General features: G+C 50.6%; 12 protein-coding genes across 12 annotated transcripts; 6 read left to right on the top strand and 6 right to left on the bottom strand.

Moving 5' to 3' along the window:
• Positions 1-128: 128 nt before the first annotated feature.
• P168DRAFT_281745 (Zn(II)2Cys6 transcription factor domain-containing protein) lies at positions 129-1,685 on the bottom strand (the record flags this gene model as incomplete). The annotated part of the gene is made up of 1 exon (XM_024835950.1): positions 129-1,685. The coding sequence occupies one exon, from the start codon at positions 1,683-1,685 to the stop codon at positions 129-131; it is 1,557 nt and encodes a 518-aa protein (XP_024692689.1).
• Positions 1,686-3,229: 1,544 nt separating this feature from the next.
• On the top strand, positions 3,230-5,052 carry P168DRAFT_268755 (Gfo/Idh/MocA family protein). The gene is made up of 3 exons (XM_024835106.1): positions 3,230-3,622; positions 3,705-3,838; positions 3,890-5,052. Exons 1-3 carry the CDS (start codon positions 3,507-3,509, stop codon positions 4,882-4,884), a joined length of 1,245 nt encoding a protein of 414 aa, XP_024692688.1. The 5' UTR covers positions 3,230-3,506; the 3' UTR covers positions 4,885-5,052.
• Positions 5,053-5,496: 444 nt separating this feature from the next.
• On the bottom strand, positions 5,497-7,062 carry P168DRAFT_268751 (FAD-binding oxidoreductase; the record flags this gene model as incomplete). The annotated part of the gene is made up of 2 exons (XM_024835105.1): positions 5,497-5,971; positions 6,047-7,062. The coding sequence occupies 2 exons, from the start codon at positions 7,060-7,062 to the stop codon at positions 5,497-5,499; spliced, it is 1,491 nt and encodes a 496-aa protein (XP_024692687.1).
• Positions 7,063-8,835: 1,773 nt separating this feature from the next.
• Positions 8,836-9,516, bottom strand: P168DRAFT_236354 (S-adenosyl-L-methionine-dependent methyltransferase; the record flags this gene model as incomplete). The annotated part of the gene is made up of 1 exon (XM_024833516.1): positions 8,836-9,516. A coding segment is annotated over one exon (681 nt), but the record flags the coding sequence as incomplete, so codon positions are not given.
• Positions 9,517-10,429: 913 nt separating this feature from the next.
• Positions 10,430-11,184, bottom strand: P168DRAFT_151676 (uncharacterized protein). Its single transcript, XM_024832805.1, has one exon. The coding sequence runs from the start codon at positions 11,019-11,021 to the stop codon at positions 10,497-10,499; it is 525 nt and encodes a 174-aa protein (XP_024692685.1). The 5' UTR covers positions 11,022-11,184; the 3' UTR covers positions 10,430-10,496.
• Positions 11,185-11,737: 553 nt separating this feature from the next.
• Positions 11,738-13,601, top strand: P168DRAFT_304436 (uncharacterized protein). The gene is made up of 3 exons (XM_024838844.1): positions 11,738-11,919; positions 11,993-12,209; positions 12,265-13,601. Exons 2-3 carry the CDS (start codon positions 12,027-12,029, stop codon positions 13,492-13,494), a joined length of 1,413 nt encoding a protein of 470 aa, XP_024692684.1. The 5' UTR covers positions 11,738-11,919; positions 11,993-12,026; the 3' UTR covers positions 13,495-13,601.
• Positions 13,602-13,887: 286 nt separating this feature from the next.
• P168DRAFT_318434 (carbon-nitrogen hydrolase family protein) lies at positions 13,888-14,945 on the top strand (the record flags this gene model as incomplete). The annotated part of the gene is made up of 3 exons (XM_024840199.1): positions 13,888-13,926; positions 13,992-14,049; positions 14,116-14,945. 3 exons carry the CDS (start codon positions 13,888-13,890, stop codon positions 14,943-14,945), a joined length of 927 nt encoding a protein of 308 aa, XP_024692683.1.
• Positions 14,946-15,068: 123 nt separating this feature from the next.
• Positions 15,069-17,442, bottom strand: P168DRAFT_297028 (uncharacterized protein; the record flags this gene model as incomplete). The annotated part of the gene is made up of 3 exons (XM_024838146.1): positions 15,069-16,251; positions 16,393-16,831; positions 17,340-17,442. 3 exons carry the CDS (start codon positions 17,440-17,442, stop codon positions 15,069-15,071), a joined length of 1,725 nt encoding a protein of 574 aa, XP_024692682.1.
• Positions 17,443-18,285: 843 nt separating this feature from the next.
• P168DRAFT_281738 (uncharacterized protein) lies at positions 18,286-19,295 on the top strand (the record flags this gene model as incomplete). The annotated part of the gene is made up of 2 exons (XM_024835949.1): positions 18,286-18,468; positions 18,525-19,295. The coding sequence occupies 2 exons, from the start codon at positions 18,286-18,288 to the stop codon at positions 19,293-19,295; spliced, it is 954 nt and encodes a 317-aa protein (XP_024692681.1).
• A 1,134-nt stretch (positions 19,296-20,429) lies between these two features.
• On the bottom strand, positions 20,430-21,658 carry P168DRAFT_281737 (alpha/beta hydrolase; the record flags this gene model as incomplete). Its single annotated transcript, XM_024835948.1, has 2 exons — positions 20,430-21,538; positions 21,601-21,658. 2 exons carry the CDS (start codon positions 21,656-21,658, stop codon positions 20,430-20,432), a joined length of 1,167 nt encoding a protein of 388 aa, XP_024692680.1.
• Positions 21,659-22,500: 842 nt separating this feature from the next.
• P168DRAFT_268744 (wax synthase family protein) lies at positions 22,501-24,311 on the top strand. The gene is made up of 2 exons (XM_024835104.1): positions 22,501-23,025; positions 23,071-24,311. Exons 1-2 carry the CDS (start codon positions 22,660-22,662, stop codon positions 24,262-24,264), a joined length of 1,560 nt encoding a protein of 519 aa, XP_024692679.1. The 5' UTR covers positions 22,501-22,659; the 3' UTR covers positions 24,265-24,311.
• A 697-nt stretch (positions 24,312-25,008) lies between these two features.
• P168DRAFT_318429 (cell wall mannoprotein 1 family protein) lies at positions 25,009-25,601 on the top strand (the record flags this gene model as incomplete). The annotated part of the gene is made up of 2 exons (XM_024840198.1): positions 25,009-25,338; positions 25,410-25,601. 2 exons carry the CDS (start codon positions 25,009-25,011, stop codon positions 25,599-25,601), a joined length of 522 nt encoding a protein of 173 aa, XP_024692678.1.
• Between the last annotated feature and the right edge of the window lie 332 nt (positions 25,602-25,933).

Here is a 25,933-nt window from a genome sequence, read left to right as displayed (position 1 = left end):
TAACTACGTCGCGATGTTATTCATGGTAACATTAGAGCATTTCAGATAACTGTTTGATGACAAAGTGTGCGCCCGTCCTTCGTTTTAAACTGGAGGGATGATGAAATCTACAAAAACACACAAAACGATCAGATTCGTAAAGATTCGCGAAGCCGTTCCAACCGACGCTGAACCTCGGAGTCCGGTCCGGTATTCACACCCTGGATCGCCGTGAATTTTGACGGGTTGGACAGATCGACCTGTGTCGGCCAGCCAGGTTCCGGCTTTGGTAGCAAGTAGCTGGACACGGATTGGTGTTGACGCTCCAGCAGGTAGGAGCACAGCTGCACCACTAGGACCAGTCGCATGTCCGTCAGTAACGTGGCACCCGCCGCTTGATCCTGATCCACGGGATCAGCGTCCATATGAGAGTGACGGTGGTCGATATCACGTTGTAGTGAACCGAACACAATAACGTAGATCTCGAGGAGCAGCGTGTGACATGCGATCACCAGATGGCGCTCTGCAATGCTGGAGTACGGGTTTTCCAACACCTGCGGGGTCACCAGGGGAATTTCCTGCGCCGCGATGAACGGTGTGGGGCCCGTCCGTGCGCAGAATGCCATCTCGATGAGATGCGGAGGAGGGTTCTGCATTCGGCTTGCATCGTCACTCTGGAGGTCGCGCAGGGTCTCTATGAACTGGTGCGAAGCCGAGAAGACATGATGGAGCGTGTCGTCCATGGAGGATGGCTCCACGAATTCGGCCTTGAGCTCCGGGCAGGAAAACAGGTTCATATCCGCAGAGGCTTGTATCAACCATGACACTACTGAATTGAACGCCAGATCATTTATCAGGGGCAGTGGGCACCCTTGGTTGGGCACGCTGCATGGGAAGGCCGGCTGATAGTGGCCGGCGACGTTGCAGCTCCACCGGTGCAACGTCGATAGGCGATTGCTGAGCTGGGACAGCTGCAACACCCTGGCGTCCGCACTGTTCCGACGGGCAACCATGTCTTTGGGGGGGTTCATGGCGGTCAGAAACCCGGCCTCAAGATTGGCGTCTGCGCAAATGTTCGGGGGGAGCATGTCGGGAAGGGTCTCGAGGAACGCGAAGCTGGCGTCCATCTGCTGACCGACGAGATCGAGCATGCTTGTGCTCCAGTCCATGTCGTGGTCCAGCCACATGGGTGCAGGCTCGTCCATTGGCACTTGGATGACTGGCTCTTGTTCGGTCGTCCTCGCCACGGCCGAGTCGGATGGCGGCGGTTTAGATGTAATTGGGTCGGGGAAGAAGCTGGGATTGGTCCCGGAACTCGGTGGCATGCCTGTGTCGGTAGGATACGGGGCCAATGCGGTTTCCAGATCGGACGTCTCTGATGTGATCGGAGGAGTGATTTCTGCTGTGGTCGAGGGAGTGATGTTGATGGTGACCTCTGACTTCGAGGCCGTCCTTGCACGCGATGGCGCCTTCCGGATAGCGGATGGGGATATCGGAGAGGACACATTGCGGGTGACTGTCTCTATCGAGCGATACATACTCGGACGACCTTTGGGCAGGCTGGAGCTGTAGACGCACTGAGCGCCTTGGCGGAGGCAGCGAATGCATGCGGCCGTCTCGTCGTCCCCGGCACGAGAGCATCGCAACTTCTGGCCATGGCACCGATCACAGGATTGACGTCGAGAAGGGGTGGAAGTCATAGCCATATTGAGAAGCGTGTGAGGAATGATTTGCAAAGGAACGATGAGTTTACAACGACCCAAGGGGACGAAGTGGGACTGGTTAAAAGACGATATATGCGGGGCTGTGAAGGGAACTACAGAGCCAGGTAATAGTGTGGCCCCCACTCAGCCCGTATAGATGCAGAAACCTAACAGAGTGGCTATTCAGCGGATGAATGATGTTATTTGGTCTTTAGTATTCTTCTAGTGAGATACGCTATCTGTCAACGTCAGCTGACTGGTGGTGTTTCTCCGGATCTGATTGTGGTTTTGGATGTTCCACGTTTCCGTGCAATCTTGTAACTATTCGCAATCTTGGCATACCTGCAAGACATCAATTCTAGGGCTCTTTTGACTACTTTCCTCGGTCCTTTCCAAGGCTATGAGCCTGGAGCCTCTACGACTACCATGATATCCGGCTTGAAACTATTCCCCGACATCCCGCTGTTTCTCCCACCACTTCGTTATCTCAGTGTCTTGCCAAGACAATCCTTTTTAGCAAGCCTCTGTTTATCCTGGTCGAATCAAGGCCGGGCGTATCTATTCGCCGAACTGTCCTCAGCAGCTTACATGGGCTTGTCTTGCCTATACCAGTGATATAAACAGAATCCTCCAGGATGGAGTGCCTTGCTTGTCAGGTGCGGGGGAATGTTGTCTGAGGCAACGAGGGAATCATATCTATGGGCTTAATATCTCCGGAGGTCGGCGAGCTACCAGTAGGGGAAATGTGGAGCCCAACACTCAGGATTCAGCCGGGAGAGTTACAGCCATAGTGTGCCTGCAGGATGAGTAGTCGCTCGGTGGGCCTAGATATGGAATTATCTCATATTTTATCATATTTTATCATATTTTATCATATTTTGATAGATATCTATAATATTATATAATATTCTACCATATCTTGATACATCTTATATGTCGAATTGCTTCACGACTGCTCGATTAGGGTGTGATGTCAGACTCGTTAATTGGCCAATGTCAGCTGACTCGCGGCGGATTCTCCACATACAAGTGTGGATTCAAGCGATCTTCATATTTCCGTTTGTTCTAATCTTGCCCCTAATCCTTCCAGATTGTCAATTATATTCTCCGTTAGATTGTTTCCATCGGTCCTTTCACTATTATAATCGGATCTATCCGTATAGAGCGCCTCTATCGAGTTCTATATAGTGTACCGTATCCGTATCTATTTATATCGAATATAGAATATAGTGACTGAGGTGTCTACTTCCTAATTAGCCCTAATCACTCCGTAGACTATAGCATAATCCCCGGCCCGAAAGGTGTATCACATCTTCTCCTCATTCCCCTAAATCCAACAGCACAGATCATGTCGATCTTTGATTCGACTAAGCTTGAGCACGGGCTGCGCCTTGCGGTGGGTCCAACGCTGTCACATCCCAACGAAGCCGTTTCCAACACGAATGAACCAATCCGAGTCGCGATATCAGATCCCTGGCTATAAAGACCCTGGCATCGCACGCCTCAACACTGCCCCTGAACTGGCATTCTCGCTCCCAATCGGCGTTATTTGACTCAGCAATGCTAGCCTTGCGTTCGACTACTAATGGGCGTCTTGTCCTTTTATTGCCGTTGTTTGGGCGTTGGACCAGATCTTAATGCTTGTCTCAACTTAGCTTTCGCCTTTTTTTCCACATTCTCCTCTTTCTCTTGCTTCTCCTCTTTCTCTTGCTTCTCCTCTTTCTCTTGCTTCTCCTCTTTCTCCACCACTCCCCCTCTTGCTTCGCCCCCCTCTTTCTTCGCTCCTTCAATCCTTCCACAAATCCACTGAAAAATTCCTGAACAATGGCATCTCTGGGCTCCATGGTCGGTCGCATTTACCAGGCGTTCAGCCCGTCCCAGCTACCACCGAAGAAAAGCGATGCCCTCAAATTTGGCATCCTGGGAGCTGCGAACATTGCGTACGTTCACGACCCTTGTCCAAAACCCTATGGCCAAAAACCCCCATATTCGGCCTCAGCCCTAACCGTATACATTTCTCAGTCCAATGGCCCTGATCACGCCCTCCAAATCGCACCCCGAAGTCATCATTCAGGCGGTGTCGGCTCGCGATCGGAAGAAGGCGGAAGAGTTCGCCAAAGCCAATTCCATCCCAGAAGTCAGAGATTCCTACGAGGGTATGCTGCTTCTCTCTCTCTTCTCTCTGTCTCCAGACTAACAAATTCAAGAAATTCTCAACGACCCCAACATCGACTGCGTGTTCATCCCGCTCCCGAACGCGCTCCATTATGAATGGGCCGTCCGCGCCGTTCGCGCCGGCAAACACGTGCTGGTGGAGAAGCCATCCGTGTCCAATTCGACCGAAGCGGAAGTTCTCTTCAACCTGCCAGAACTGTCGCAGCCCAACGGACCCGTCCTGCTGGAGGCCTTCCACAGCCGCTTCTTCCCGGCGTGGTCCTTATTCCGCTCCCTCATCGACCACAACCAGGTCGAGCACGTCAATGCCTTCTCCATGATCCCCTGGTGGGGCACCAGCAAGGACGACATCCACTTCAACTACCCGCTATCCGGCGGCAGCATCATGGCGATGGGCACGTACAACATGGCCGCGCTGCGGATGGCGCTGGGCGCCGAGCCAGAGGAGTGCCTCAGCTGCGACGTGCACTCCTACACGGACGGCATCCACGACAAGTGCGACTACGACTTCCACGCCAAGTTCCGCTTCCCCAACGGGGCTATCGGCGAGGCGTCCACCACGCTGAAGGGTCCCACCTACTGGACCCCATCGTACCTCACCGTCACCCAGAAGGAGGTCGTCGTCCCCGACTCGACGCTCCCGGCGTCGCAGACGAAGCTGCTGAAGCGCAAGCTGACCCTCCACGGCTTCGTCCACGGCATCTTCTGGCACCGCATTGACATCCACGACGAGCACCACATCCGCGACAACGGGTCCGGCAAGGTCGTCCGTCGCTGGGAGACCACTGAAAACCGCAAGGCTTACACCTTCAAGGAAGCCGGCGGCGAGTTCGCCGATCTCCCGGGCGAGCCGTTCTGGATGTCGTATCGGCATCAGCTGGAGCAGTTCGTGAATAAGGTCAAGGGCCGCGAGACTCAACACTGGATTAGTGGCGAGGACTCCATCGCGCAGATGAAGATGATCGATATGGCGTATGAAAAGAGTGGCCTTGGCCCTCGACCTACTAGCTCGTTCCATGGCAAATAATAATTCAGCGATGTGCTTGGGGTTGCGATATTTGTTTCTTTCTCTCCACTCAATTACCTTTCTCTTCTCTCCATTACATTTCGGATCGGGGTTTGCCGCAGTTTGTACCTAGTGCTTAGAATATTGCCTTTGTTGGCGTCATCGAATTTGCCTTTGCCCAGAATAACGGGGTTATCCGGCCCAATTCTCGTTTCCAGTGCCAAGTACTTATCAGCGACCATAGAATGTGAGCCCCTTGCTGCTCAAACTCATGCATTACGTTAGGATATAGTCAGATCAAGCCCTCCAACATTACTGTTCAGCATTTATGTAGTGGTTGGTACATTATCATCAGACCGGCAAAGGAAACAATGAAGCAGTCATGTCACTACTGTGACGAAGACCAGGAAGAGAGCTCCAGTGTCCACCTACCCAGCTAACATTTCGCTCATGTCTTTAGAGTTAACTTTCGGGGAAGATATAGTTTTTTTTTTTCAAGGACGAGCACTAACTCTATTTAGATTGTGGCTTGAGCAAGTACAACACAAACTCAATGCTAATGTGTAGTGAACAATTCCACAGCAAACATTGTCCAAATAACGACAATCTTATAATTAAAACCAACATCTGATTCTAACCCCGCTTTCCAAACAGCTTGAACCCCCCCGGCACGCTTTTCTGAAACAGCTCAGCAGGGTCATACTTGCGACTAACCGCCCTCAACCGATTCAGCATCTCCTTCCCATAACTCCCAATCGGGTCCTGCGACTTCTCCGCATAATTCAGGTACTGAAAAGGCGAGTAGAGCCCCTCGCGCCGCAAGACAGCCCCCTGTAGCAGGACGATGTTGCGCGCGCCCTGGAGAGCGGCCACTTCATCTGCGGGGTTGTCGAACGCGACCGTGACCAGCCCCATAACCTTGTCCTTCTCCCCCGCCGGCTGGCCCAGGGAGTTGGTGCCATTTGTGACCGGCTGCGGCTGTACCAGATACTGCACCTGGAGGCCTTTGATGTGCGCGAGCGCGCGGCATCCCTGTTCCCAGATTTGGAACAGCTCTTTATATGTTGCTGGGCTGGGGTTCTTGAAGGAGTAGACGTATTCGGTTGTCCTGGATTCAGATCCTTGTTAGCAAGGTTGCAGTCTCCCCGCGCGCGCGGGGCAGTGCAAAGAGGGGGTTCGTTACAAGTTCAGTTTGGGCGGTAGCGTCTCCCCGAATTTCCTGACCATGCCGCTCACGTTGTTGAGGGCGAGGGTGTTCTTCACGGGCGATGGGAAGGACGTGAAGCCCCGGTACACGGGCGGGTTGACGACGGGTTTCGTGTAGAAGAGGGAGTCCCCGGTGGAGAAGCCGCCGTCTGCGAAGTTCATGATGACGGCCATGTCGGCGGCGCCGTCGAAGTTGGCGGGGTTCATGTACTCGCTGAAGGCTTTGGCTTGGGCGTCGACCATGGCTTGTGAGTATTTGAACAGAAGCACGCCTCCCCACATGGCCTTCTGCGGGAAGGTCGCCAGGTCGAAGCGGGTGACGATGCCGAAGTTGTTCGACCCGCCTTTCAGCGCCAGCCAGAGGTCGCGGTTCGCGCTCGCGGTGGCGTGCACGACTGATCCGTTGCCCAGGACTACCTCGTAGCCGTAGACGTTGTCGCAGGAGTAGCCGTGGTCGCGCGACAGGAAGTTCAGTCCGCCTCCCGTCGTGAATCCGCCCACGCCAATGCCGGGGACGCGGCCTCCCATGACGGTGAGATTGTGTCGGTCCAATTGGCCGTAAAGGTCGCTGAAGATGCTGCCGCCGCCGACGGAGGCGGTCTTGCGGTCGGCGCTGAGAACCAGGGATTTCATGGACCGCATGTCGACCGTGATGCCGTCTTTGATGTTGGCGGCGCCGCTGAAGAGCGTGTGGCCGCCGCCTCTCACGGCGAACTTGAGCGGCGACGACGAGGCATTGGCATTTTCGTTGACGAAGTGGATGAATTCTGAGACTTCGGCCGTGCGGGTGGGTCGGAAAATGCAGCTAGGCTTGAGGGCTCTCTCGTACTGGGAGTAATAGGACGATTCCAACTCCGCGTACAGTGGTTCACGGGGGAGCACCACGCGGCCGGGGATCTGGGAGCGGAGTCGATCGCAGATGCTGCTGCTGGACAGCACGACTGACGCCAGGGAGAGCAGCGCCAGAAGCTGAGTGAGAGGCCGCCAAAGCATGGACATTGTGGGTTATGGGATTTGAGTTTGGGTCTCTTGGGTTTGGGAAGCTGGAGAGATCGACAGACCAAGCGTTGTTTATACTATCTTCGGAGAAAATCAACGTCATTAATCACCGAACACTGCCCCATTAGTCTATTGCCTTCTATTGTATATGTGTGTCAGATAAATGCGGGGTATATGGGTAGATCGGAGGCAGTGCCGGATCGGCGATATCGCCATCGATATTGGGGGCTATTAAGCCTGTTATAGGCCGAGTCCAGCAGATTACTGCATCTACTGTAGGTACCGTGTCAGTTTCCTGCCTTGTCTATTTTTATACATGCAAGTCATCTTGTCTGATTTTGTACAGTACTTTCGTAGCCTCTTAAGCACCCTTAGTAACCCTAGCCTGATAGTTTGTTTCACTTCGTGGCAAGGCAGAGAGGGCCTCACGTTATATCAGCTTCGACTTTCACGCCCTTGTCGCAAGATCCCTCAGCTATCTCTGAAGGCAAGTGTAAGAATTATCATAAGCTATCACAAATCGAATTAACATTCAAGAGGGTCTTTGTTTTACGTTGAATAATACTAAAAAGAATGGTAAGACTTCATTTGACTCTAGCTAGGCCGGCACAGTCGATCAGCCGCTTGAGATTACCTCTCTCGGATATTATGAGTCAGATAGTATCCATATAGATTGATTTTTCCGACTAATGACTGAAGACGACTCTGAGTCAGTTGGTATTCACTGGTAAGACCTATATCTGAAGTCCTCGACTAGGGTTGTGAGCCACGAGCACTGGCAATACCAGTGGCAGCGAATATATTATCATAGAGCATGCTCCTGTAATCCAATCGCACAAATTCCATGACAAAGTAGTTTAATATCAGCATGTTAGATGCAGAGATATAATCTACATGATAAAATATCATCCTATAGCATGCTCCTGATATTCGATTGCACAAAAAGTAGGACAAAATAGCTCAAGGTCAGGGCGTTAGGTGTATAGATATATTTCACAAATAGATAAAAATTGGTTAAACCATAATTTCCATGGTCTAGAAGTTTATAACTGACCAGTATACTACTGGATTGTGGACCAAATAAAACCTAGATAAGAAACTTTATATCTGACCGCATAATGGGACGAGATATTGGAATCAAATACGTGTGTTGACAGTTCTTTGTCTCGGCAAGCATCTGGCCATCGGAACATCTATCAACGCACTCTTAGTTGTTACGACAGGCGCCTCCTGCTTTTGATGTAACACCTAAAGAGCCTGTGGCGCCAAGTAGGAGGATAGAAAGATTCATGTCGTGTAATAGATTCAAAACGTATCACTCCCGTGCCTGCTTGTCACTAGTGTGCAGATCATCCATCCTTTTTCAAGGGCGAATATAGGGAGAGAATGTACATCGGATAGCATACCTAGGTAGAGCTCAGCATGGAGGGCTCTTGGTGCTGGCGAACTGGAGCAATTAGCAGCTCTCTGCTATCAATCAAACTGCTCAACTCGGGTTCCATCACCTGAAGAGTAAATGTAGAAAAAGGTAGAACATACAAATGATGCCGTGATTATAGTTCTTCGGATAGACTACATGATGTTTTCGATTGTAATTAACTCTGGATGGCGCAGAGCTTATATGGGCCACAACTCGAAGCCACACAAAGAGATCCGATGGTTACTTTCCGAGGGCTGAGCTTTGTCCATCAAACAAAAAAATTGTACCATGCACGAGTTGAGATATCTTATGCCAAGCCAGTATATTGTTGAACAGTAACCTTGACATTACTCAAATGACTGGAGTGCACCTTCTATAAGAACCTGTTGCTGCGCGGAAGTGCCCTCGGGTTTCCAAACCGCATTGATCTTGAATCCAGCCTTATTCAGCAGAGATTCCCACTCATTTTTGGTTCGTTCCGCTGACGAGAAAGCAGTCATCATAGTCATGTCGCCAATCGCAGCCATCCATGGAACATTGGTCTCCGGCATAGCTTTCACATGAATCAAGAGCAGAGAATTAGGGCTCATTGCTTCAAGAATCCTCGACAAGATCTCCATGGCCTGCTTGTCCGGCCAATCGTGGAGAACAGTGCGGAGGTAGGTTGCCTTTGCGCGTTTGATAGGCTGTTCGTCGAAGAAATTGTGGGCTTGGATCTCGATGTAACTGGGAACATCGGTAGTCTCAAGCACATGTGGTAAGTCCTGCAGTACAAGTCTGCCCGGCAAATTAGAGAACTTCTCGCGGAAGGTCTGGAGGTCTTTGCCTCGACCACCACCGACGTCCACGACAAGAAAGTCGGAGGAACTCTGCACCTGTAGCCTCTCTTCAACTGGGAAGAAATCGAGCCAACTCTTCGCGTCGCGACGATAAGGCGAGGCCATTACGGTGTCGAAGGCGTTTTGGTAATAAGGCCTCGACGAAATGTAATCAAAGTACCCACGCTTGGAGCCGATTGCGAAATTGATAGAAATCAGACGTTGATAATTGCGTGCACTCCGTTCTGCTGTTTTGTGAATTTAAAGACACATCATTAGAGAGATATCATCGCGTTCAGTAAGCATACTATTATGTTGGGATATCAGTCAGGTTAAGCCCTACACCAATCGTTGGTCAGCGTTTTGGCGTGGTGGTCATGATGCCATTCTAAGCATATAAAAAGATCAGGAAGAGGCTCCACATTTAAGTTCATGATGTCGCAATATAAGATAGCTTTAACAGGGTGCCCACAGAGCTCAAAAGTGTCTAGATATTTTTTGTAGCCGAGTGGTATTCTTTGACACAGGATCTTGATTGACACTACAAAAGCTTGTTCAACAGAGGTCTCTCCAGACTCCGCACGCACCGTCGACTCTGTTATGGAAAATAGACCAGCATATCATGGTTTTACCAATATATATAAATCCTATCGCACAGCTACGAATGATACTAAAATATATATCTAGAGACCCCCAGATACAGGTATCTGCGACACTAATAACATTCTGTCTAGATTCTTATAAGAGAAATATCTTTGTGTCGAAAGAAGTCCTTTATGCTAACAAGAATTATTATTAGGAGGGTATGAATGTGAATCCCAGCTTGTAGTAGTTCGATGAAGATACAATGCCGCCACATCAAAATGCTGACCAGCACTTGGTATAGGGCTTGAACTGACTGACATCTCCAACAAAGAGTATATAACTCCCTGGGAGCCAGAGCAGTAGCCCTAATTCAAAGGGATAAAAAACTAAAAAGAGAAAAACATACAACAGCCGGGATTCGCATGTGGTCACCCACCATACTACTAACCGGCCGGCGTGTGGCTTAAGTACGGCTGAGCGGACGGGAAGCCCTGTTCTCCACACCCTATGGTCGTATGTACTGGATAGTAGTATGAAAGAGATAGTTATAGCGCCAATGCTTGGCTAGGACTATGGTACTTTCTTTAACTGGACTGGAGTAAGATTTAAAATGGTCCAGATAGGACGAGACCCACTTTCAAGAGGCCTACTATCTCGAACTCGAACGTCTGTAAAAAGGAGGGACCCACCGGATGATCCACCCGTTCGCCACTATGAATCCTGCTGCGATCCAAATATGACAACAACCTTCTGCACAGTGACATGATCGTAGGGACTGAACGTTGGAACAGGATGAAGAAGCAGGGGCAAAGATAAGGCAAGCACATCATATCGACAGAACCGTACTCCTTACTCTTCAGGCAAGCGGTCAGGGTGGTGATGTCAGCTGACCCCACCGGGTGGGTCTCGATTATCGTTTTCACAAGTTCTTCTCGAATCCATTCAACCCCCGTATACCATCCACCTGGTCCTCTGATCAGGCTTCTGCGTTTCTGAGCTTGAATGTATGGCAACGGGTTCCCGCCCGTCCACGGGCCCTGGTCCACCTCCGTGATTGCTCCGCCGGTCTTTTTCGTCTCACCCCGACTCCGGAGGATCGATCCTATCCCTGCCTCCTGAGAATGGCACATCCCCTATCTCACATCCCACATCCTCGTAGCAGCGATATCGGCAGATCCACATGATCTACGGGGCATAGATACACCTCTTCCCAAACGTCATGGTCCAGGCTCAATCCAGACCACATTCCTTGCATGTCCAGTAGCTTAGATGTCCCGTCAGTTGCGATCGTGGTGCTTCGATTGAACGGGCAGTATGCCTTCACTGCCACGGAATAATAGGATGCTAGATAACACGAGTGCGAGAGGTGGGGACGTACGCTTGGCTCTAGAGCCTTATAGATTAGGAGGCCTGCATAGTGACGTTCACTATTGAGTTTCCTGCCCCTGATATTCATTAATCGACCCCACAGGCGTGGGAGATTCGGACGCTCGTCGCGGTGGGTATCGGAAGACACCCATCACCCACGTTTATTGATCGAACGAACTTCGGGGTGGGTTTCTGATAACCTCCCCGAAACATGTGTCGAGATAAGTTCCCGTTACGCATTGTGAAAACCGGTCCCGGAACGACTGCCTCACGCCACATTGCGCATCGTCTGGCAACCCCCTGTTGGGCCGCGCGGCGCGCGCTTGCCAAGTCGCAGTCGACAAATCGTCTACTAACGGGCTTTTGAAAGTATCCGATAGTATCCGGGTGCTTTATCAACTATTAGCGGCATACCCAGCCAGTGCTATCTTCGGGTGAACGGCACGTGTCTATCCGATCCTTGTGGTTTGTTCGCTGCTATGGATCGGCAGAAACCTTGAAGATCATGTTCCAGGTAATTCCTCTTTCTGGTCGAGCTCGTGACCTGGTCGAGCCAGGGACACAACGTCAGCGACTGATAGGGGATCAACCTTAAATTAACCCCTTGCCGGCTTGAATCTAATCTGATTGTTTCAGACGAATTTAGAAAAAATTAGACAGGTGAGTACTGGTCAATGCCAACAATCCCCTGGCCATTTCTTCAACAACTCTCAGGAATTAACATCCCTGGTAGTCTGATCTAAGATCTGATTTTGCCAAACTACAACATGGCCGCCCTGACATTCCGGGCGCTGTTTTTGGCAGCCCTTTTGGCACTCCTGGTGCCCTACTGTTCTGCATTTCGATATAGCAAGTCCGAATATGGATCCGTTGAATCGTCGGAGGAGCAGGATATCTATTCTGCGGAAGCCGGTCTGATGGTCGAGGACGATCATAGTGAAGCAGGCGAGGTAGGTCCAGGTCTGACTGCTACCTCACAGTACCAGCTGACGAGTTGGACAACAGGACCACGGTGACATTAAAGTACCAGATGGTGCTAGGTTCACGTCATTCAAGGTTAATGATCATGGCCACGAGGAAATGCCAGGATTCATCAATGAGGATATAGAAAACGAGGACATCGAGCACCTCTTTATTGTTCTCCACGGGAGGCTCAGGAATGGAAACACCTACTGGAAGACGATGCACGACTCCGTCACCAAGGCCAGAAAGGATGACTTCCCCGGATCAGAGCGCAAAGTCGCAGTCCTCACGCCGCAGTTCTTCTCGAAGAAGTACAACTCTGGCCAGTACACGGACGTCCAGCTGGCGTGGGACGATCTGAACGCGTGGCAGCCAGGTGGCAAGGCCAACCATCCCGCCAACACAACCCTTACCTCCTTTGACGTCCTGGACGGCCTCGTCAAGCTCCACTCCGACAAGGACAAGTACCCGAACCTGACCAACGTCACCGTCATTGGCCACGGTGGCGGCGGCCAGCTCGCCCAGCGGTACTCGGCCGTGGGTAACGACCCCCCTGAAAATGTGCACGTTCGGTACATCCACGGCGACCCGTCCTCGTGCATGTACTTCACCCCCGACCGACCCATCCTCTCAGACAACTCAACCTCGAAGGACTCCTGCACGTCCTTCAACACCTGGCGATACGGCTTCGACGGCTTCCCCGCCCGGGAAGGCAAGCACATGACGCCCAAGGACTACTTCAAACAGTACCTCAGCCGTGATATCGTCTCAATCGTGGGGATGCAGGACACAGGCAGTGCCGGCGATACGAGCTGCATGGGGAAGCTCCAAGGCGGCAAGAACCGACGCACCCGCAACTTGATCTGGTTCCGATATATCAACACGCTCGCGCGCACGGACGAAGACCTGGAAGGCTTCCCTGGTGAATATGGAGATCTCCCTGACTGGAGCGACGTGGTGGGTGGAAAGAGCCAGCTGCGACTCGTTGCTGTCCCGGGCGTGGCTCATAACGCGAAGAAGCTCTTCCACGGTGATCTCGGGCGGGGAGCGCTCTTCTCCGATGGTGACGTCGATCCAGGCTGGCGCCCCAAGAACAACGGCAGCAGCAGTGGTAGCAGCAGTGGTAGCAGCAGCGGCAGCAGCAGCGGCGACAGCAGCAAGCGTAGCCCGTCTCCCGATGAGAATTCGAGTGCTGCTGCACATGCGCTTGGACGTCCTGAGTTGGGCGTGCTCTTCACTGGGTTATTAGGTCTGGCTCTTGCTCTTTACTGAGCGGGAGGCTAGATTCTGTATCCTTCTCTCATTGCCCTACCTAACCATCTTGATATCCCTAGAATTATACCATTCCATGCAATAGAGAATTTTGTTTATTTATTTGAAACTATACCTTTACTCACCAGTACTTCCATTTGGTAACGTCACTAATAGGTTATTGATTTTCCTGCAACCATTATAAAATTCGGGTATTACCATTTACCCGCACATCACCCTATATACCACATATAATAATCGTTCACTCAAGTTCCATGCATTAACCATGTCTTTCCTACCCCATTATCACATTTGGAGTCCTCCCTAACGATACTAACCATACTCCAACAATTGGGGTAAGCAACCCTCGACATCCCGACGGGCAGGGTTTCTCCAACTGTTGGAGAAGACAAGATGTCTCCAAAACAGTTCGTCTCATACTTCTTAAACACTGTAAATGCCCACCCAACTCTAGTCCGCCAAAGAAACAGTCAACACTAACCATGGGATCCTCACAGCCAAGCAGTCCGCTTCTCCAGAAGCCTCTAAAAGTAGCCTGCATCCAAATAGCCAGCGGTACCCCTCCTCACTCCCCTCCCACGTCTCTCCCCATCCTACTAAAGTAACTAACACCCAATACAGGCCCCGACAAAACCAAAAACCTCGCCCAAGCGCGCCAAAAAGTCCTCGAAGCAGCATCCGCCGGCGCCAACCTGATCATCCTCCCAGAATGCTTCAACTCGCCGTACTCAACCGCGCAATTCCGCGCCTACGCGGAGCCCCTATTGCCCTCACCCGACGAAACCACCTCGCCCAGCTTCTTCGCCCTAGCGCAAATGGCCCGCGACAGCGGCGCGTTTCTCATCGGCGGGACGGTCCCCGAGCATGATACCGACACAGACCGCATATACAACACCAGCGCGGTGTACTCACCCCAGGGGGAGCTGCTCGCCTCGCACCGGAAAATGCATCTCTTTGACATCGACGTTCCCGGCGGGATGTCCTTCCATGAGTCGGACACACTCTCAGCAGGTAACCGCACCACGGTCGTTGACCTGGACGGATATGGGCGGATCGGTCTCGGCATCTGCTACGACATGCGCTTCGCAGAGCCGAGCGCAATCGCAGCGCGGCACGGCGCCTTCGCGCTCGTGTTCCCGTCAGCGTTCAATACGACGACTGGGCCGCTGCATTGGGAGTTACTTGGGCGGGCGAGAGCCGTCGATAATCAGGTTTATAGTATTTTGTGCTCGCAGGCGAGGGGCAAGGATGGGGGGTATCCGGCTTGGGGGTATAGTCTTGTTGCGGATCCGATGGGGAGGGTTGTTGCGGGGATGGATGAGAAGGAGGGGATTGTTTATGCGGTGCTTGAGCCGGGGGTTATTGGGGAGACGAGGGTGGCGATTCCGGTTACGGGGCAAAGGAGGTTTGATGTTTATCCTGATCTTGGGGAGTTGGTCAAGTTGGGGTAGGTGGGCTGGGTTGGGGATGTGGTGGTGGATGTGATGGAGGGGCTTTTTCGGCTGGGTATGTAGGAATATGCAACCTTGCGGTTTGATATACTAGTCTATTGCCTGTAGATGTCTGTAGGGCTATCATTCGAGCGTTGAGCGGGGCGTCCTGCGCCGAACACCAACCATACGGCCCATTTCAGCCCAGAACCCCACCGGAGGGGTGACGATAGACTCTTCGTAGGCGTCTATCGCCGGCCTCTCCCAGAGAAGATCCACCTCGTGAGGTCTGATCCAGCGCGTTCTCTTAACGACCTTCCAAAACACAAACAGGCACGGAGCGACCAGCTGCATCGTGTAGTTCGAGAAGAATTTAGACACGCTCCACGGGGTGAACGCGCTATATCCGTAGAAAACAAGCACTAGGGAGTGCATTACAATCCCCACATACGCAGCGTAGGGCTGGAAAAATCCGTAGTACGGCATCTTTTTCCGGTCGACGCCTTGCGCCTGACACGCGCGGTAGTAGTGCACGAAGGTGATGGACATGATCAGGAAATTGACCAGCCCGCCGCCGGTGATGAGATTCACAAGCCAGGTTAGCACCGTCGCTGAGTCGCTGCCGACCTGGAGGAACGAGAGAAACGGGAACAGCATCACGATGCAGAAGCAGTAGATCGGTACGCCTTGCTTGTTGCAGTAACGGAGGAGCTTAGGGGCGCGGCCTGCGAGCGCCAGCCCGTAGAGCGACCGCGTTGCGCAGTAGGTGTAAGTGTTTCCCGCAGAGAAGATTGAAGTGAAAATCAGCGCGTTCACGATATGCGGCAGCACGCTGACGCCAAGGTTCTTCATCGCTATCACGTAAGGTGAAGCCGCTGCCGTGCCGTCGCCGCCGCCGCTTCCGAAGTAAAGGTCGACAAGAGCGGGATCGTTGGACGCGACGACTATTCCGACGGCGAGGGCCCCGACCACGAAAAATATGCAAAATCGATAGTACACAGTTTTGAAGGCCGCTTTGATGTACACGCTGGGACGCTCGGCCTCGGCGGCCACCATCGAGATGTACTCCGGTCCTACGACCGTGAAACAAGCGCTCCACAAGGCGGCGAGGAATCCTTCGAAGCGACCGAGATCGCCCTTTGTGTGAAATTCGACGAATGCCCCAGGGGACTTCCAGTAGCGGAAGCCGTATGCATCGTGCTGGGGATTTCCGCCCACCATGGTGATGAAGGTGAAGGAGAAGAGGATGAAGATTAGGACGAGCTTTCCTCCGGAGAGCCAGAACTCGGCCTCCCCATAGAAGCGGACTGCGAGGATGTTTAACGCGCTGTTTCGTCGGTTGTTCTAGGTCAGCTAGCGTTCTCAACGACTCGAACAGCACGTCCACAATAAGGGTATAGTCTGTGGATGCCGAGAAAACCCCACAGCCGATATAAGAATAGGGGCAGCCCGAGAATATTCGTCTTACGCATAGCAAATAATAACAGCAGCACATATACCAGCCGTTGGGCCAGGTTCCGTCACCTCGCTATTCCAGAAGGACATAACCATGCTCAGTGCAGTAATCTCAAACGGAATCAGCAAGGCTTCATAGAAGAAGAAATTCCACCCGGCCATGAATCCTAGAGCATCGTCCACCCAATATCCGGCAAGACGAATAAAACCGCCCGATACGGGCATGTAGGTGGTCATTTCAGCGATCGAGTTATTGACTAGGGCTAGAACGCCAGAGTAGAGTGTGTAGGCAAGCAATAGACTGGCGGGGCCGCCTTTGGCGAGACCACCGCCAATGCTGATGAAGAGCGCGGTCCCGATTGAACCCCCCGCCGCGATGAGTTGAATTTGGCGGTTGTTGAGGCGGCGCTGTAGACTGCCCCAGTTTTCGGAGTTTTCGGAGCTTGTGTCATCTGAGTATGGTGGGATGGGGGTACAATCTCTGGGTGTTTTTTCTCGTTTAGTGTCATCTTGATGGTTGAGTTAAGGACCTGACAAGAGTAGGCTGGGGAGTAAGAAAAACTGGCATGAGAGTTGAACTGGTGCTGGGTTAAGAAGGTGGATAACAAAGAAATGAGGCCAGACCTTCTCTACCAATCTTACACAATCTGTACAGTGAGTGGTGGCTTATGGCGACTTCGAACCCCTGCAACGCTAGACAGGGGAGATTTCTTCCGATGTCACCTACATTGACGTATCAAAAAACAGGTTTCTTTTTACGCAGTATTATCTTATCTCTAGGCTCACCATATTCAATGAAACTAGGATGTGCTAGGACCCATGTGGCTGAAGGGGCGAGTGGACGGAAAGAGCGAATAGAAGTAACCAGGGCAATTAGGGCTTGGATGTCCTCTCACAAGCTACAGTATTATAGGCTTGATAGATACGATCGGTATTACAGCGCCTAGTACTTAGTCACACGTCTCACAATCTTGATCGCATGGTTCCAGTAGATCCAGCTCCTTGAGCGCCGCAGTTGACTCAGTGATGCGCGTAACCAAGGAGTGGACGGCCCGAGTCCCATTACTGGCAGCTGTATTCAAGATTCATGTGTGGGATAGATACCAGTACTGCTGTTGTAAGGATTCTGACAGTTAATACAACTTTATAATATCTAGGACTGCATTATCCTGTTCATTGGCATTGTGCGTTGATAGTCATCTCTTAGGGTTATCAAGATCAGTACATTGCTGATTAGTAGATTACTTGACTATTCGATGTGTCCAACAAAAAAAACAAAGAATTGAATGCTCTCCCACCCAACCCCCTCGGCAAAAAAAAAAAAAAAAAAAAACATACGGTGGATGAATCTATTGCTATGTCTTTCCGGCTTTGCGTTGATATTCAATGAACATGCGGTGATAAAACCGCCCTTGCCTGGTCATGTGCCAGAATACTACACACTTATAGTTAGATACCTTTTGTTAGGGCTTCATGGTTGCAACCGGCAGATGCAGTTCTTTGTTTTGGTAAGGAAGATATGAATGTGAGATTGGGAGAAACATCGCTTCCAAAGCTTATTTCTTACAACTCATTGAGTCTTCAGATTCGGTTGCTTGTTTCGTTTTCATGTCTTTATCAAGAAAACAATGGAATTGTTCTGTTTCTTTCCTTGAGCCTATCATAGACAAGAGACGTGGGGTGAAAAGGTCTTTGATGCTCTTGCTATGTGGTCGTCTCTCTATGCCTTTGTCCTGTTCCTTTGTTGTCTTCTTCTCCCTTCTAGCCCTAGTCATAAAGTATATATAGGTGTCTTGGATCTATAAAACCCGTCAGTTCCTGATCATTGCTATTATCCTTCTTCTTGTTCTTCCCTACTCTCTTTTTCTTCTCTCCTAACACTAACAGACAGAACAGATCGAGCAAAATGCCATGCGGGTTGTCATTCCCCCCTGCCAAAAGACCAATGTCTGACTTCAAGTATATCGACCAGCCCCTGTCATACAAGCTGGCCATGGAAGTAGGGGAGCTCCTTCGACAAGCCCAGATTCCTCACATCCTGTGGGGTGAGAAGATGTTCGATCTACTCCTGCTTAATAGCAACGTTGGGGTAAGTACCCACGCACCATCTTCCATACCCCCTTTACAAATACTAACTCACTGCAGACCCTAGACTTCGTCATTCCAGATCATCAGATGGACAACGCAATTCACGTATTGAGAGACGCCGAGTTCCAGGATGAGATAGAGACACTCCAGAACAAGAACTGTAGGTGGCTCAAAGACAAGCAAGAGAGCATTCGACCCGTTCAACCCTGGCCATCCCACTGGTTCCACCTTGACCCCGAGCCAGCTTGTAACGACACCTACTGTCAAAGTCATTGTGGCCGCTCAGTACGTCTGTACCTCAGATGTCATGCAGACCTCGTCCTGCATCGGAAGTCGGATTGTCTCTGGTCCCTCCCTGGTTTTACTCTCGATGACCCGCACTACGATGACCCTAACTATATGCTCGCTAACGACCGCCGGCTTCCAGAAAGCGAACCAGGGGATCTAGGTCGGGTTTCTAAACCCAACTGTCGGCTCCAGATCCTTACCCCCGCACGCTACATTGAATCTATAATTACTCTCCGCGCGCGTGACTGGCTGACCACTGATCAGGGAGAGCATTGGTATAAGATCTTGCTTCGTATCTTCAATACTCATAAGAATCGCCCGATTCCTGGTAGATGCGCTCTGCTTGGGCCTACACTCCTTCGCGAGCCGTTTCAGAAGTGGTGGACTCTCTTTTTGAAGGACGTTCCGCCTTATGATTATGACCTCGTAGTAGCACACCTTCGTGAGATCGAAGCTGGTTTTGTAGAGTTGAGGGAGGCTTTGATCAAAGATAGTGATCTTCCTAAGACGCCTTTTACCTGGGCTCTGAGATCGGTCTGAATGTGGGGTTTTTAGGTATTTTTTTGCGTGCTTTTCCTTTGGGTTTTCTTTGACTTACTTAGCTGTTATATAGACTGTGCTGCATGATCAACTGATTTGTTCATTGTAGATGGAAAAGTATATCAAAATGTACGGCCGCTCTAGCCTCTTTTGATATCAGCTCTAGTCAGTACTGCTCAATACATTGGTAGATATACAGAATAGTATCAACAGGTTCGAAAACCTCGAATGGCCCAGTTTAGTAAGAGAGTAATTTACCTCAGCTAAGTGATCAACCAAAGCTACACTGCCTTGCATCCGAGTGATGTGTTTGGCATGGTCCATCGTAAAACATGATCACCAACAGCGTCACGAAGCGGACCCAGAGACGTCACTTCCTTATCTGGTGATCTATATGACTCATTCACTGTCATATATGCCCCTTCCATATTTGGTAATTCTTATCCCTATAAGACCATCAGCCCTTTCCCCTCCCACCTAAAAGTTTTTCCTTCTTCCATACCACTCTCATCTCATATACTTCAAGCACCATCCACCAAGCTTGTCCTTCTTCCATTCCTCATCAAAGTCCTATTCATATTACTTTTCAACACTTCCATCATTTATCTCCAGCGCATTGTACGCTCAGTATTTAACAAGGTGAGTACCCATTCCGATGACCCGGGATGGCACATCGTGTAGGAGGAGCTCCGAGGGTTTGTAAAAACCCGAATGAGGTTTCCGAGATCCTGGCGAGGAATTTAATTTACCCACTTAGCCATGGCATTCGTCGAGGATAACCTCATTTTCTTCTATAGGTTCGTTCTGGCTCGAGTGTGGATTTGACATACTGCGTCTGTATGATCCTCGTCTAGGATCTGGGCCTCCTGACAGAGTTGAGGAACGGAAAGGCGTGCAGGACGTAACAGTGTCAAATGGTGAGGTATCTGACTGATAATATAGAGCTTTGTTGAATTGCTTGGGTTTTTGCACACTGTGTTGAAGACTGGGAGGTCCAGCGCCCTTGGGGCGAAAGTAATTAAAGATGGATAGAGCATTAGTAGACATCAAATGCACAGCGTTCAACAGGACCGTTTCTAGATACATTTCGTAGCTCATCGCTCCAAGTGTCATTAATTATATACAGCACGTTCTTCAGCAATTCTCTAGGAAAGCTAAAATCGCCTTCATCATACGTCCATCATGGTACCTCACGACTACGTCAATCGCCGGCTGAACATGAGTGTCACCAGGCGCTATAGCAAGCACAAAGTCACATTCCTTGATCCGGTCAAGGTCCGCCTGACCATCAACACGGACAGTCTCACCCCCAAGAAAGTCCCGTCCAAAGCCAACACAAGAATCAAAGATTACTTCCCCAGTCCCCACTGCCAGTATCGCTCTGCGCGACACAGCACGCTCTCCCCCACCAGGAAAAAGCCTCTTCCACACGGCGCGCGAACCTTCCGCCTCAAACGGATTACACCACACATCATCTAGCACCGGTTCATAAAGATCCGCGAAGTGTGTTGCTCTATCCAACGTTAGATGATCGTGTCGCGCTTCAGCTCGCACATCCCCCTCTTCCATCGCAGACATCGCCACCCAGGGAGACACGAGCAAGACGGCCTTGAATTGACCACCGTGGAGATCGAGTGGAGGTGCGTGTGGTGATGGATGGATGATGTGGGCTAATAAACTCGTTGTGAGATTCCCGCCTGCGCTGTCGCCGCCGATGATGAGGTCCTTGGCTTCGATGCCTTCCTCTTCGAGGAGGAACCGCAGGCTGGCGACGGCTTGAATCAGCTGGCTTGGGAACTGGTGCTCCGGGCTGAGCGCGTATTCCAGGAAAATGATCTGCTTTGCGCGGCTGGCTGCTGCGCAGCGCAACAGGAAGGGGATGTGCGCTTCGGCTCGGATCGGGTTGTGGTAGCCTCCGCCGTGGAAGTAGAATATGGTTGGTCCGTTGGGCTGTGAGTTTGGCACGGCGACGAAGTGGAGGACTGGCGCGGGGATGCTGTGTTTGTCTCCTAGGGTCGCGTTGTCCAAGGATATTGCTTTATGCTCTAGGCGGTGTTTGCGACAGTAGCTCTGGATCCTGGGGCCTGTTAAAGGCTTGCGTAGATGAAAAGCCTGTTGGTTGCTTGTTAAGCGGGCTTCGAAGGCGTGCAGGTACGCCAGGGCAAGTTTCTGTCGCCAGTTTAATGTAGATGCTTCGCCGCGTGATAGACATAGCGATGTGAATCTGGCTGTGAGGTGGATGACTGTATACAGAAGGGTCAGGATTGGTAAGGGCTACTACGTGAGCGAGGCGGTAAGGGCCTACCCAGTAAGGGGACACGCCACGCAAGTGAAACAATGTCAGAGATCCTTAAGAGCTCCATGGCTGCGGTGTTTGTAGGAACGACTGTCATGGAAGTCCAATACCACCTTTAATACCTAGGGAGTTGTGTTGGGGCTGTATCGAGTGAGAAGTGGAGATGCAAAATGCGGAGAGAGGGACCTCGGCTGTTAGTTGCTTGGCGCCTCTGAACAGATTAGCGAGGCATTAGGGCCGGTGGGTTTGTATAAAGTTTACCTATGTATATTAGTGTAGAAATATTCAAATGGTATAGATATCGAGCTAAACTGTGGTAGTATTGTCATGATCCATGGTATCGAATATTTGCCTCAATTCGTCGGTCTTTAGGCTATGAGTATCCGTTGGCTACCCGGACTTGTCGTCTTAAAACTAGATGTGTTGGTTTGGATTTCAGGTTTCTTTCTTATATTTTCTCAAGAGCCTGGGCTCTATAATTGAATATGTAAAATTACATGTGGTCATAAGTAGACACAAAAGTTTGTATAGTCGGTTACAGCAGTAGTAGGGCCCAAAGTTTGATCGTATGGGGCTTCGGAGAAACACCGAGATATACTTTGATCTATTGCTAGAAGTGGATGTTCGAGATTGATCCGTCAGTAAATCTCATGTGAAAAGAAACTACTGAGCAGAATTTAGCATTTCTGAGAGGAGATCAGACCTCTTGCTTCAATCTCCCTTGCGTTCATGGTGGTGATACAATGGTGTCAAGGTGACGGAACAAATACTTCCATCAATTTATAAGTCATACACTGTAAAAGGTTGACAGAGTAATTAGATATTTTTAGTATTTATTAGTGGAGAACCATGCGTGATCTATATAATGTGATAGATCTGAATGGGCTGAAATTATCTATGCTGTCACCTGTCGGATCCACCAGAGACCTGATAATGACATGTTCCTCTTCTATGCAAGCTCTCTTGCGTTTAAACCCAGATATAAACCCATAATATTGACGCTTCTGCTCACACACTCGATGACTACCTTCAACTGTCTTTACCAGTAGGGCTGGCTCCGTTTAAAAAATGGTCGTCTCAAACCTCGCTGTCGTCCGAGAAGCGTGGTTTCAAAAGCAAGCCCTAGTGGAGGACCTCTTTCAGCGCGGCGAGCTCCAGCCCGTGCTGTTGCATCATGCCTTTCTCTTAACCATTCCACCATTTGTGGCCGCCATGATTCCGTCACACTCAGTTCCGTGCATACGGAAAATACGGCTCCTCGCATATCTTTGGACAGTTGGGACGGGATTCTGGATTCTGCGAAACTGTCGGGCCTCATACTTTGCAAATGGCTTTTGGCTTGGATTGATGGTGGCGTCTTTTGCTTGTCGTTGGGCGTCTCTATTGGTTTTCCGAGATGTAGAGACGGACTTTCGGCGAATCGAGCGTCATACCGTTGCAGGACAGAAGACGACGGATCGCTTGTCCTTTGCTGATGAGAGTGGCTCTCGGGACAAGGAGCCCAACAAAAAGGGAAACGATCGTGAGTCGGAGGGGAGTCCCAAAGTTGCGCACCAGAGAGAACGCGAGGTTTACCAGTGGCAAGGATATCCTCAAAATTTCTGGCATCGGGTTAGCTGGATCTTCTGCCTCTCTTTCAGCCATCGAGGCAGCGCCTGGAACTGGCGCAGTAAGCCCTCTCCGCCGCTCCCAAAGCCCCTGCTTGAGCATCTTGCAAAACACCCAGATGATCCCATGGATATCGGGGATGTACCGTTCCAGCCCGCCAGTGTCTTTTCTGCTTTTGGGGTAGTTTGTAAAGCCTACATTCGATTCCGCCTCTTCAAGCTGGTGGCAATGGGTGATCCTTACTTCTGGGGCGAGATCAACTCTGACATGCCCCTTCCGGGGACCTCCGTCGCGCTTCCTGCGACTTCGACTCTCGTCCGTGGCTATCGCACCTTCCTATGCACATTTGCTGCCCACACTGCGATGACTTTCGTGCATGCTATTGTCTGTTTCTACATTATACTGTTGGCGTATATCTCCCCGAAGCTCTCAACCCTTCTACTCCGCCAACCAGCCGATCAAGCCTGGCTCTACCCCAGTCTCTTTGGGCCCTTCTCGGCAGTCTTTGACCGGGGTCTCGCCGGGATGTGGGGAACGTGGTGGCACCAGTACTACCGGTTCGATTTCCTGTCATGCTCAAAATGGGTCATGCAGTTCCTTCCGCCCCTGGTCATAAGGTCCAGGGTAGCTCACGGCCTCGTGCAAACAGTGATAGGGTTCGCTGTTTCGGGACTCGACCATGGGCTGGGGAGTTACACGGCTATCGCTGACACAAGGCCACTGACAGGGACGGCCTTGTTCTACGGGCTACATGCGGTGGGGGTTATCGTCCAGGGGCTTTGGAGTACCTTCGTTGCTTGGAGGCTGCCGTTTTATCGGCACATACCGCCGAGGCTCCTCGGATGGGCGAACGTCGTTGTCGCCCTGGGGTATTTCCATCTTACGGCTCCGTTGATGCTTGATGATTACGCTCGCTGTGGGATTTGGCTGACGGAGCTGGGTCCTCTTAGCATTCGGTGGAATGCATTGCTATCGGGTGGCGATACATGGTTTGATTGGGATTCGAATGTGGTGCAAGTGTGGCGGGGGGAAAGCTGGTGGACTAGTGGGATCCGGATCTTGTGAAGGGAGTATGGTATTTTACTGTGTTTTGTTTTATTGCGACATGTCTTATATCTACTCTGTAGCAGTTCTATTCTTATACTGTTTAGTATCATGTACAGTTAGCTCTCGAATATATAGTGAAGCCAGCTACTGGGAGTTCGTAAGTAGTCTGAAAGTACTCTTCTGACTGCGCCGGACTGTATACCACCCGAATCAAACCCTCAACTACCCCAGGTAGATCAAAATAAGTGCTTCACTGCACTCTGAGATGAGTGCATACCCTGATAGTCTGCAACGCCTAGCTGCATTGCGTCACCCGCCCAGCCCCTGACACCCTATTCATACTCTATCCATATTAGGTTGCAGCATTCGGACCTCTAACACATATTCGCTTGCAGAATCTCATAGATCTGCCGAGTATTGTATATGCAAGAGATGATTTGACTTTACCAGATGGCATTGATATTTGAAGACCGGAATCATGTTCCGCTGCTGCAAGGGATAGCTGATATCGGTTTATTCCCGTTTTTTATATCAGGCTATGGGATAGTGTTCGGCGTCAGCCCCTCTCCCTTGCAGATGTCTATACCCAGGGGTTATGTGGGATGTTGGGAGCTACTCTAAGTCTCTATAATGACAATTGATGTTAGACACATAAAGGCACCTCCAACCTTCGTAGTTGCAATGTAATACATAGAAGGATCTTATTCTGCTTATCCTCACCACCTCTCTTTCCTCATAGCCCCCATCCGATAAACCACCAAAATGAAGCTCTCTTCGGTGTTGGCCATTATCGCGTCCACCCAGGTGCCCGTGGCCATCTGCAGTGCCCTCCAACAAAGCCTGTCAAGCATGAGCCAAGTACACAGCCAAGTCAAGAACGTCCAAAAAGCAGTCGAGTCCTACAACGGAGGCATCATGGACCTAGTCAAACTCAGCTATGCCAGCAACAATCTCGACCGTGCAATCGACGAGGCAATGCAACACAACAGTCAACGCGAGCCACTTGACGCGGATGAATTCGAGCATTATTTCAAGTCTTTCGATGAATTCCACCCGGCCGTTGTCGAAACTATGCAGGCGCTAGGCCGCAAGGTAGGCACTGACAAGGGAAACTTTAGTATTTGTTATCGGGCACTGATGTTTAATTACGCGATGCAATATAGGCCTCCCAGTTCAAGTCAACCGGCTCCAAGACGGGCAATCGAATCGTCATCCAGGCTATCAAGCAACGCCAGGAAGAGTTTCTCGACAGTATTCGGAAAAGTGTCCATGAGGATAATGTGACTGCACTGGATACGGGATGTGGTGACATTGATTCTGCATTTCGGGATACGTACGACAAGTTTTGGCTTTGATTCAATTCGACTTAGATGTAATAGTGGGCTTGCCTACCGCCGTTGGCTTGACGTCTGAGCCATTTTTGGGGATTTCGGCTTGAGATGTGTTGATCTACATAAACTTTTTGATTCTTTTGGGAGAGGAAGATTTCTAATATTAATTTAAAGGGACATTATCTATTACCGCTCCCAAGTGGGTTACTTGTGTCTTGCCAGTTCTTACTAAGGAATCCTTAGTACCAATGGTTAGGATTTGTTTCTGTCTTCTTTCGGCCCTATGGATATTTATTTATTAAGTATTAAATACATGTAACAACTTCGGACCCCGAATGCAGGTGGCTGTTTTGCGA

Source organism: Aspergillus campestris (assembly GCF_002847485.1).
Source record: "Aspergillus campestris IBT 28561 chromosome Unknown P168scaffold_6, whole genome shotgun sequence".
NCBI classification, from domain to species: Eukaryota; Fungi; Ascomycota; class Eurotiomycetes; order Eurotiales; family Aspergillaceae; genus Aspergillus; species Aspergillus campestris.
This window is presented reverse-complemented; position numbering and strand designations above follow the sequence as displayed.

Bases quoted from the DNA above. Each gene is read 5' to 3' on its own strand.
- P168DRAFT_304436 (XM_024838844.1), top strand. From the start codon at position 12,027: ATGGCCGCCCTGACATTCCGGGCGCTGTTTTTGGCAGCCCTTTTGGCA. The intron at 12,210-12,264 runs GTAGGTCCAGGT...GTTGGACAACAG, and splicing joins ATCATAGTGAAGCAGGCGAG to GACCACGGTGACATTAAAGT.
- P168DRAFT_151676 (XM_024832805.1), bottom strand. From the start codon at position 11,021: ATGTGCCATTCTCAGGAGGCAGGGATAGGATCGATCCTCCGGAGTCGG.
- P168DRAFT_268755 (XM_024835106.1), top strand. From the start codon at position 3,507: ATGGCATCTCTGGGCTCCATGGTCGGTCGCATTTACCAGGCGTTCAGC. The intron at 3,623-3,704 runs GTACGTTCACGA...TACATTTCTCAG, and splicing joins CTGGGAGCTGCGAACATTGC to TCCAATGGCCCTGATCACGC. The intron at 3,839-3,889 runs GTATGCTGCTTC...AACAAATTCAAG, and splicing joins AGTCAGAGATTCCTACGAGG to AAATTCTCAACGACCCCAAC.
- P168DRAFT_268744 (XM_024835104.1), top strand. From the start codon at position 22,660: ATGGTCGTCTCAAACCTCGCTGTCGTCCGAGAAGCGTGGTTTCAAAAG. The intron at 23,026-23,070 runs GTTGCAGGACAG...TTTGCTGATGAG, and splicing joins GGCGAATCGAGCGTCATACC to AGTGGCTCTCGGGACAAGGA.